This window comes from Dermacentor variabilis, chromosome 11, assembly GCF_050947875.1.
Source record: "Dermacentor variabilis isolate Ectoservices chromosome 11, ASM5094787v1, whole genome shotgun sequence".
NCBI lineage: Eukaryota > Metazoa > Arthropoda > Arachnida > Ixodida > Ixodidae > Dermacentor > Dermacentor variabilis.
The window spans coordinates 30,523,170-30,534,365 of record NC_134578.1 but is presented as its reverse complement, the minus strand read 5'-3'; the positions used below and the strand labels follow the sequence as shown (position 1 = coordinate 30,534,365).

The 11,196-nt window shown below is 45.2% G+C and overlaps 1 protein-coding gene across 1 annotated transcript; it reads left to right on the top strand.

Annotated features, from left to right (window-relative positions):
- Window positions 1-210: 210 nt before the first annotated feature.
- LOC142563630 (uncharacterized) lies at window positions 211-11,196 on the top strand. The gene is made up of 4 exons (XM_075674206.1): window positions 211-366; window positions 7,907-8,087; window positions 9,698-9,839; window positions 10,681-11,196. The coding sequence occupies exons 1-4, from the start codon at window positions 270-272 to the stop codon at window positions 10,768-10,770; spliced, it is 510 nt and encodes a 169-aa protein (XP_075530321.1). The 5' UTR covers window positions 211-269; the 3' UTR covers window positions 10,771-11,196.

Here is an 11,196-nt window from a genome sequence, read left to right as displayed (position 1 = left end):
AGAGAAAAAAATATGAAACGAATGCTGCACTTGTAACAAATATAGAAACTACGGCATGCGCTATAGGTGACACATCGTTAATCACTCAACCCATGTCGCCCATTCATCGCGTAGACTTCTTCCTGGTGGGCACTTAGCATAGCGAACAGGTGGCCCAAACTTCAGAGTACACAGTAGAATGTTTTTAAGCCCATGACACATCAACCTACGCGGAAGAAGCAACCTCTGCTGGCACAAACACTGCAGTTGGCGACGCTCCTCATCCCGCGATGCTGACACTCTCGTTGGTGGCAATATTCTTCTTCTGGTCCACGCTCTCAACAGGCCAGAGCGAAATCCAACGGCCCGAGTTGACACAATGCCCCTGTGAGTCCCCGCTATTGACTGACATTCGTGCTGTCACGGAGCTAGATCAGGGCTGTGCGCATGAGAATATTTTGCTTAGCACTAGCGATGCATCCTTACAAGCAAGGCGTATCCTAGAGACGCTGCAGAAGCTCTTTTATTCATGGTGTATCAAGTCTCGAGATACACAGTGGTACCGTACGTGCCAAGACGGCATACCACAGACTTCACAGTCTGCCAACAGATCGCCACAGCGTACCATTTGCATTGTGAGAATAACGCACGGCATAGCGGCGTAATTGCCCATTTTCCCTGTTGGTTCATTTGTGTAACCCATTTATTTATTTATTTTATTTTATTTATTTATTTATTTTCAATACCCTAAAGGCCCCGAGAGGCATTACATAGGGGGGGATACAATTCACACATGATATTGTAATAAAAATGACTGAAGGCAAGAAGCACAGATTTCAGTAGAAGAAACACTTTGTAAAAGAAAGATAAAAAAAGGGAAAAAAACGAAAAGTAATTTGGGCGAGAGTTCATGGTACAATTCATATTTGCTGTACATGGCATTTTTCAACAAGGCACAAGTGGCAGGTGGGTGCGGGTAAATGGAAATTTAGAAATTATACATATATGTAACACAGGCCAGTCAAGAAGTGGCAGCTGAACATTTTATACATTTAAAAATGTGCGCAGGGCTGATTGGAAGGCAGACGGGTCAGTGATTGTCACAATATCTTCAGGTAGGGCGTTCCATTCGTTCACTGATAACACGAAAGGGGTCCTAGCAAATATGGGAGCCACTTTGCATACATGGTCATTGCGGGTGGACAGATAATGGGCGGGTAAGATGGGAGCAGATGAAAAAGATGAACCACTATAGTAAAGGGAGTGAAAAAAAGACAGACGGAAATATTTCCGTCGTGTGTCAAGATCCGGAAGATTAAGGGTCTGTTTTAATGCTGACACACTTTGATATGGAGAGTAGGAGCGCAAAATAAAGCGGGCGGCCTTATTTTGAATTGATTCGATGCAATCAGAAAGGTTAGCTGTGTGAGGGTTCCAAATAATTGAGGCGTAATCGAGGGTTGTTCTGACAAGGGAGATGTATGCACGAAGTCTTGTGTCACTGTTTGCAAGGTACAGACGGCGTTTTAAAAAGCCAAGTTTTTTTATTGCCTTGTTAGTAATATGCTCAACATGCGTGGCCCAGCTTAAGTCAGATGTAAGAATAACGCCCAGATATTTAAAGGAAGAGGTTCGTTCGAGTATGCAATTGCATAGAGTGTATACGTTAGATGGAAAGGTTAGCTTGGAAGAAAATGTCATGACCTTAGTTTTCTCTGCATTAATTTCCATCTTCCATACGCGACACCATTCAGCTAATGTGGTTAAATCTTTTTGTAATATGGCAACGTCATCAGGGGTGGTTATCTGTCTATAAATTACACAATCATTGGCAAACAGCCGTATTGTTGAAGTTATATTCGTAGCTATGTCATTAATATATATTAGGAATAATAATGGGCCTAACACGGACCCTTGAGGTACCCCTGACCTAACGCGGCAGAAAGTAGATTGGTTGTTATTAATAGTTACCGACTGAGAGCGACCAGATAAAAACTCGTTAATCCACTGGGTAGTTTTCTCATCTAACTTAAGGCTGTTTATTTTCATGATTAGCCGTTTATGGGGAACACGATCGAAAGCTTTCGAGAAGTCAATAAATATTGCGTCAGTATAAAGCAAATTGTGCAAAGAGTCATGTAGGTCAGTGGTTAGTTCGAACAACTGTGTTTGGCAAGACCGTTTGTATCTGAAGCCATGCTGATTTTTGAATAACAGATTATTTGCATTAAGATGACTCATAATGTGGGAGTAAATTATATGCTCAAGGAGTTTACAGCAAACTGATGTCAGTGAAATCGGGCGGTAATTGCTTGGACATGAGGGATCACCAGATTTGAATATAGGTATGATATGGCCAGACTTCCAATCATCTGGAACACAGCCGGTATCCAGTGATTGTTGGAAAATTAAACACAGTATAAATGCTGATACGTGGGAAGTTAGTTTTAGTAGTTTAGAACTGATGCCATCCGGTCCAGGACTGGAGCTAAGCGGGAGCCTGTCGATAGCCCGTGATACACCTGTTGCAGTAACGGTGATGGGCTCGCTTGGATGAGTTATCGTAGAAAGAGAGACGGTACAAAACTGGTCGAGTGGCGGTTCGTCGGTAAAAGCTTGACTGAAAGTGTTGTTCAAGAGGTCGCCACATGCTTCATTGGGCACCATGCAGCCAGCTGCGTCCTTTAGGGTCATTGCAGTGTCCGTATCTTTAGGGTTAATTACACGCCAAAACTTTTTTGGATCAGACGTTAACAAAGTGGGCAGGGTATAATTGAAATAATGATCCTTAGCTTCTTCAATTGTTTTTTGTGATTCACGAGCTAATTCTTTATATTTTTTCCACGCATAATCAGTTTTGGTTCGCGAGGCTTTATTATACGCTCTTTTCTTTTTATTCAGGCAATGTTTGACTTTTTTTGTAAACCAGGGAGCATTTGTTCTTGACGTGAATGAAATCTCTGGGATGCACGTATTTTAGATTTTCTTAAGGAAGTCACGGAACACTATCCAATTGTCATTAGTTGAACGATTAATGAATTCGTTTGAAAAGGAGCTAGCAAACTCGATTAGCATGCTATCCATTTTTCCAAAATCTGCCTTTCTGTAATTAAGTATGCGTTTTAGCTTTGTTGGTTTATTAGGAAGTGGGAGTGGGTGCGAACAATGTACTACTCTATGGTCACTAATTTCATCAAGGACGTGAACTACAGCATTAGTCGGATTGTTAGTTAGGACTAAATCGAGGGTGCGTTCGCCTCGTGTCGGCTCCTTTACCAACTGAGTTAAATGAAACAAGTGTAATGTTTGAAGGAAGCGAGACACCTCGAGCCGGGCGGGTGTTAATGGCGATGATGGCATTGACCAGTTAATAGCAGGGTAGTTAAAGTCGCCGCCAAGCAACAAAATACACTTTGGATATTTATTATAAATAAATTCAAGCACACTGGTCATGTGGTCAACGAAATCGGGTTTGCTATCAGGAGGCCGATAACATACGCCGATGATGCATGTGCGACCTTCAAATCGGGTTTTTACAAAGATCATCTCAAGAGGGGTATCAATAACTACAAGAGAAGGTTGATACGCAGTCCTTATTGCTATCAAGACACCACCTCCTCTAGACAAAGTTCTATCTTTACGAAATATTGAAAAGTAGTCAGGAAGTGACAACTCGCTATTGCGTATGTCACCCCGGAGCCAAGTTTCTGTGCATAGTATAATATCAGCAGAGCACGTGTGAACTATTGAAAGTAAAGAATCAACCTTATTTATAATGCTGCGAAAGTTAGCCAGAAGAATAGATAAGTTATGTGCCTTTCTACTGACAGGCTCGATTCGTACAGTTTGTCATTCTGAGGCCCGTGGTTGTGGTGTGTCTGCCTGAATTACACGGGCAGAAACCGCATCATAGCAGTAGATGTGCCCTTTAAGCTTCAGTTTGTTGTACCGTATCGTGTAGCGGTCATCCTTCCCTTTATTTTGTTTAGCAAAGTCACGCAGCATTTTCCTTGCAAACTGTATTTTTGGGGAAAAATCTTCCTCAAGCCAGATCTTAGGTTCAACATCTCTGAGTTTATGCGCATTGCGAAGAAGTGTGTCTTTCGTCTTGAAGTTTAGGAACTTGATAATTAACGGACGCGTAACATCAGGTCGAGGCTGCCCGATTCGATGCGCGCGTTCAATGTCTTCAGTGTGCAAGGTTATATTTAGGTGAGTGGGACAGAAATCTCTTACTAACTTCTCGCTAGCGTCATAGTCTTCCTTCGCAACTTCAGCTAAACCTTTGATAATTAGATTGTTTCTTCTTGAACGATTATTCAGGTCATCTACAACATCTTCTAAGTCGCCATTCGTACGTGACAAAGTCATTTTTACTTCTTCAAGCGAGTCATTAACAGCTTTAACACCAGTGCCGATTTCGGGTACAATAGGTAGATTTTTTTCAACTGCGCAGACACGGGACCTAATATCGGCAACATCTCGCTGGATTTCTTTCAGAATAGTTGCAGTGGTGTCAAAATTCTTTTTGTTAGTATCCATGAATTCTTTGAGTAGCGCATATACATCATCTACTTTGGGGCCAGGGTTGGCTTCAATGTCCCCAGCACAGAGCAACAGCAGCGCTAAGCAAATTGACAGGGCAAGCGAGGGCTTCGGGCAGACGACACAGACTAAGCTGACTACGGCATGTGAGCGCTCAGTTAAATCAATCTTATTCCGGTGACAGGTACTGAAGGCACCGATACGAACCCTGTAGGTAACTATGTCAATTCCCATCACTCAAAGAGGTACAGGAATGCTGGGCAAAAACAGCAATAAGGGGATAAGCAGCCACGGTACTAGTTAAAGAAGAAAAAAATCAGGGGTGAGGGGTGTTAAGTGCTACTACATACCTAGAACACAGCAGTGAAATGTTAAGACGATGTCGTGCGTGACCGCATATCCCGGAGGGCCAGAGAGAAGCAGTGCCTTTTATGCGGTGCGGTGGCGCTGGACCGAGGAGTCGCAGCGCAGGCGCAGTTGCTTGCCCTACCAGGACACCGACGTCAGTCGGTCGACACGTGGGCCAGGCCGTATCTTCAAAGTCTGGTAGGTCGACACACGAGCAGCAGGCAGTGGCGATGGCAGAAATCTTTTATGCGGTGCGGTGGCACTGGACCGAGGAGTCGCAGCGCAGGCGCAGTAGCTTGCCCTACCAGGACAGCGACGTCAGTCGGTCGACACGTGGGCCAGGCCGTATCTTCAAAGTCTGGTAGGTCGACGCACGAGCAGCAGGCGGTGGCGATGGCAGAAATCTAGAACACAGCAGTGAAATGTTAAGACGATGTCGTGCATGACCGCATATCCCGGAGGGCCAGAGAGAAGCAGTGCCTTTTATGCGGTGCGGTGGCGCTGGACCGAGGAGTCGCAGCGCAGGCGCAGTTGCTTGCCCTACCAGGACACCGACGTCAGTCGGTCGACACGTGGGCCAGGCCGTATCTTCAAAGTCTGGTAGGTCGACGCACGAGCAGCAGGCAGTGGCGATGGCAGAAATCTTTTATGCGGTGCGGTGGCACTGGACCGAGGAGTCGCAGCGCAGGCGCAGTAGCTTGCCTTACCAGGACAGCGACGTCAGTCGGTCGACACGTGGGCCAGGCCGTATCTTCAAAGTCTGGTAGGTCGACGCACGAGCAGCAGGCGGTGGCGATGGCAGAAATCTAGAACACAGCAGTGAAATGTTAAGACGATGTCGTGCGTGACCGCATATCCCGGAGGGCCAGAGAGAATTAATTAATTAATATTTGGGGTTTTACGTGCCAAAACCACTTTCTGATTATGAGGCACGCCGTAGTGGAGGACTCCGGAAATTTTGACCACCTGGGGTTCTTTAACGTGCACCTAAATCTAAGCACACGGGTGTTTTCGCATTTCGCCCCCATCGAAATGCGGCCGCCGTGGCCGGGATTCGATCCCGCGACCTCGTGCTCAGCAGCCCAACACCATAGCCACTGAGCAACCACGGCGGGTAGGGCCAGAGAGAAGCAGTGCCTTTTATGCGGTGCGGTGGCGCTGGACCGAGGAGTCGCAGCGCAGGCGCAGTTGCTTGCCCTACCAGGACACCGACGTCAGTCGGTCGACACGTGAAACAGGCCGTATCTTCAAAGTCTGGTAGGTCGACGCACGAGCAGCAGGCAGTGGCGATGGCAGAAATCTTTTATGCGGTGCGGTGGCACTGGACCGAGGAGTCGCAGCGCAGGCGCAGTAGCTTGCCCTACCAGGACAGCGACGTCAGTCGGTCGACACGTGGGCCAGGCCGTATCTTCAAAGTCTGGTAGGTCGACGCACGAGCAGCAGGCGGTGGCGATGGCAGAAATCTAGAACACAGCAGTGAAATGTTAAGACGATGTCGTGCGTGACCGCATATCCCCAATGGCAATGGCAATGGCAACCCATGGCAATGGCTCAGTGATACGCAGTTCTGTTGCGGAACACAAGGTCAGGATTTCGATTCCGTATAACTGCAGGCTCATTCCCGTGTAGGTGAAATGCAAATAAAGAAAAAAAAGGAGCACGTTCCCCAAACTTCGGTTGCGGGCTGGAGTACTCAAAGTATTCGAAATTATTTCGAAGCCCATAACTGCGTCGCCTCGTGTTCCTAGTCTTGATTTGGGACGTCAAATCCTGTTGCTCGGTTGGAGGTTCTCGTGTCTCGCGAAAGCCCTTGCATGGTACGTGCGCAGTTTTCGATCAACAGTGCTCGAACGAGGGGCGTCTCTGGAGCCAACGTTTTGACAACGGTACCCTTATGCTTTAAAGTGTGAATAACAGCGCAAAGACAGCAGAGGGGACAGAAGAGAAACAGCGTATTTTCTTTTCAGAAAGCATAAATGTTATATAGCCACGCACTGGCACACCAGCCATGTGCAGAACACCACGACAAAGCCACGCCAAATTAAACGATGACAAGAAGGTGTACACAGCCACGACAAAACCACACAATTTTGTGGGCCTTTTTCGTGGCGTTCTGCGCATGGTTGGTGCGCTAGTGTGCGGCTATATGACTTGCTATGCTTTCTGAAAAAAAAATAAACTGCTGGAAGTAAGCGCTCTGTCCTCTCTTCTGTCCCCTCTGCTGTCCTTGCGCTGTTAGTCGAACTTTAAAGCATGTTTCCCCAACAAGCCAAATCCTACACCCTTCTTAATCACCCTTATGGATGCTTTGGCTTCAGAGACGCGACATATTTGACCATGTTAATCACTTCATGTCATCAACTTGATGCTTATCGTTGTCTTATGTGCATGAACTTGGTGCTTGAAGGTGCGATTTGATGACAAAATGGAGTTTTCTGGGCGGGCATGCGCTTATGTTATTGGCCGTATTCGCCATTTCTTTACTCTACTTAGCTTTTCCTAACTAAACACAAAGGCATGGGTGGTCCAACCTTCCTATCATATTCCTTCCCTGTCATTTCACATCTTCCAGGCAATGCAAAAGGTGTGGGATCATTTTCACCTGCGGCAAGCTGTCGTTTTGTCAACTTTCGTTTCCCCCTTTCGTAGTATTTATACATTTTATTTATACACAGCAATTATTTACGCTTATGCTATCTCGGATTTCATTGCTGTGTTTTTTCATAAGGTTTTGCCAAACAAGATTCGGGCCCTTCGGATGCCCTTATTCTTATGACATTGCAGAAGATTCACGAGCATTAGAAAAGTTCGCGACTTCTGAGGATGCCACGGTGCTTAAACATAGAACCTGGTTAAAAACGAACACCCTTTTCTGTGGCTTCGTAATCTCTCCTTTGAGGATGCATTTACAAAGGAAAATTTCCGGCCCATATCTTTTTTACTTCAGAATTGTTCTGTGCTAATGTCACCGGCATGTGTGCCAACCACCGACAAGCTTGGCTTAGTTGTATAACTTTGTGTCTCCTTCTTGCAGTTACTAAGAAAGCCATGGAACTTAAGGACTTGGTCGTAGAAGATCTAGCGCTCGGCCATGATATGAAGCTCAACTTTACTGGGCGGCTCCTGGAAGAAGTGGTAGGCGAGCCATCTCTAAAGTTCACGATGTGGAATTCCTACAACGTCCGAATGCCTTGCATCGAGGATTACGGCAGCTGGTAAGGACTGCGTGATTCGCGCAGTCAACCTAGCTTTCTGCTGGCTGTCAAAGCTGTTTATAACTTGCTTGACTACAGCTTTGGTGACACCTGTCAGCAGAGTTATTACGTTTATCATGATTATTATGATCACTGTCGTACCATCACGATACTAATTGCAGAAGGTGTCGCTAGAAAAGAAAAAGTAGTAGAAATAATCGAAGGTGATTGCCGAAATAAGCGTGTATAGCTTGTAGAAACCGCAGGATTCAAGTGGAGACGTCAGCCATGCTTTCGAAGTATGCCGCTGACGTCGATAATGGTGCTTGACGACGGTGACAGAGGTAATCGTGTAGTTTCGATGGGCGGCATGACGGCGTGACCACGTTGACGACGGTATGGGGACGATGAAGACGATGACGGCGCAGTGACGATGGTAGCATGACCAAGATGGCATGACGACAACGGAATCTCCGCAGCGTGACGAGAGCAGTGTGATTGCGGTGGCATGAAGATAACGAAACGAGGACAATGTGACGACGGTGACATGACAACGAATGTGCATATCCTCTGTCTTCTCCATTCGTTTACGCTACACGCGGTGGTCAGCTGATGTTTTCCACGAGCCGAGACGGTGCCGTAGCTACGAGCTCGAGCAGAGCTGGAAGTGTGTCTACCATGATTGTTTCTCTCCAAAACAGCCGCAGCAGTCGCATAATACGTGTTGCAACTTCTCAGCAGCGTTACAGAAAGAAAACATTGGGTGATGGTTGTTCAAGGCCATGATATAAGGCATGTAGCAACGCATACGCAAATGTAGCTACAATAAGGGTTCACAGTCCACTACAGAAATACTAAAAAGGAAAGAGAAATACGATGCTAAATTGGTGGGGAGTTTAACCAAGGAAGAGAATAATTCCGTTTGCGACCCTGCTCTGGGAAGCGGGTAAGAAGAGACAGAGAGAGAAAGAAGAAAAGCACGCACTGAGAGAGGAAGAGGGAAAGAAGCACACGGATAAAAAAAAAAACGCTAGAATGCCACAGTCGTTCGACAAAGTCGTTTGAACGGCGGAACTTCACCGACGCCTTTATACTGGTGTGCTCTATACTCAGCGCAAGAGCAGCAACATACACAGACAGCCAGGTACGCACAAGGACTACACAGTAGCGTGAATTGATTTGATTTCATTTGCGCTCAGTTTCACTTATTGACTAATTAAATTACATGAATGCAAACGTTATGCGGTAAAGAAAAATTAACATCGGTAAGCAGAAACGCCAGCAATCACAACCTACAGGTTTGCAGTTCCACGGACATATAAACATACAATGCTCCTAAGGGATGGTCTGGGAATCATTAACTTTAAGAACAACTTTGACGTGTTTGTTAGGAGGTGCACTAAATGCGCTGATTAGCTTGACGGAACTGCTAGACTATCGACGCATTGCCACCTTTGCGATATATCATTAAGAAAGTTATGGGAAATTGTATTGACTGGTATCTACTTGCTTCACGAATTTTATGTACCATCAATTGCCTTTATAAGCAGTATTTATGTTTCTGCGACTGGTAAAGAAGTTAGGGTGATTACGACTTCTCTTTGTATTGTGTTTTTGCCACTCCCGTACAGCACCTACAAACTGTGCGGAGGCATCAAGGTGATTGAGAAGATGGGAAGCGTTGGCTGGAACAACACTTGTCCTATTTTACCCGGAATGTACGAGACTTACTTGAAGCTGCCGGTGATAGCGGCTGCGAAGTACGTCCGCGGGGTGAGTAAGACTCAGAGACCTTCACATTTTTAAGTAACAGGCATGATGTCAGTATAGCGAGAACTAATACGAGAGCTTGATTAGTTTGCAGCTATCATCGATAAGGTTATTTCGCAAACACTTATCATTATCATCTTCCACAGCGATCTCTAATTACCCCTTCCCCTGCGCTAGCTGATTCCTAGCTATGCCCCCAAATTTCCTAATCTAATCAGACGCTCTAATTTTCTGCCGTTCTGGACTGCACTTCCCCTTCCCTTGGCACCCATTATGCAATTCTAATAGACCACCAGTTATCTGCCATACATATTATATGGCCTGCATAGCTTCATTTCTTTACTCTTACTGTCACCTAGATCACAATGTCTGTTTAATAATTGAAGTCATAGCGATTCCTCAAGAAAGTGCCACCGCTTGCATAAAAGATGTTTCCACAAAATGGTGGTAACAACTGTTCAAAAACAGACCTATATTAAGCAGGTCTTTACGTCAATGGGGCAAAACGGCATGGCGAAAGATGATCACGCCACTCAACAACTGGCATGGTTCTTATTTGTCTGAAAAGTAGGACACCTCTCCACGAGTGGGTATCAGCTACGCTTTGATGCAAAAACAGGAAAAAACTCTGTTAAAACCGAACTAGATTAAACAGAAAAGAAAAATACTCTAATTACAGGGAAACCAATAAAATAGCGCCCATTTGCTGCGTATTTTTCCGATTTTATTTACGTATTATCGTGCTGGAGTATTTCAGTGAGTCTTTTTGCAATGCCTTTCTTCACGTTTTGTAGGTCATTCCCCAGCTCACATAAGAAATGTTATTTTTTAAATTCTTTTTCAGAATGGTACCTTTCGGGTGAAGTTCGAAGCCATAAATGGGAAAGAAGTGATGGAATGCAAGACGTTTCATGTTTATCTCGCACTAAAGTAAAAGAAAACGGTTATTCCGATTGCCACTGCATTGCTTGGCCCCGGATCAAGCCAAATTAAGTCAAAGTTTATTTCAAACAGCAAAACGGTTGTCCAAGTGCGAAAATATGTCCCCAATATCTGGAGTGCATCTGTAGAGACCTGTACAATCGGCACCAGCTGTTAGCTTGAATTCAAAACGGACACAAGGTACTGCAATCTAACGTAAATTATACGCCGAAAGGGCAATGAAAACAAAGTATAAAGTCAAAACCGAGCGCGTGCGATAGATTTGGTGTAGCTCCAAATATGCCAGGTTGTATTTGAACTCACGCATGATTAAACAAATATCCAGTGGTACATGATTATTCTTTTCCTTGAGCTGGATTGCTCCAAAATGTGGACATTACTAAATAGAATTGCTAAGTAAATAAATTACACGAATTAA

What these genes read in the sequence shown, in the direction of transcription:
- LOC142563630 (XM_075674206.1), top strand. Translation starts at nt 270, where the DNA reads ATGCTGACACTCTCGTTGGTGGCAATATTCTTCTTCTGGTCCACGCTC. An exon ending in CGAGTTGACACAATGCCCCT is followed by an intron (nt 367 to 7,906) that starts GTGAGTCCCCGC and finishes TCCTTCTTGCAG; the next exon opens with TTACTAAGAAAGCCATGGAA. An exon ending in CTGCGAAGTACGTCCGCGGG is followed by an intron (nt 9,840 to 10,680) that starts GTGAGTAAGACT and finishes ATTCTTTTTCAG; the next exon opens with AATGGTACCTTTCGGGTGAA.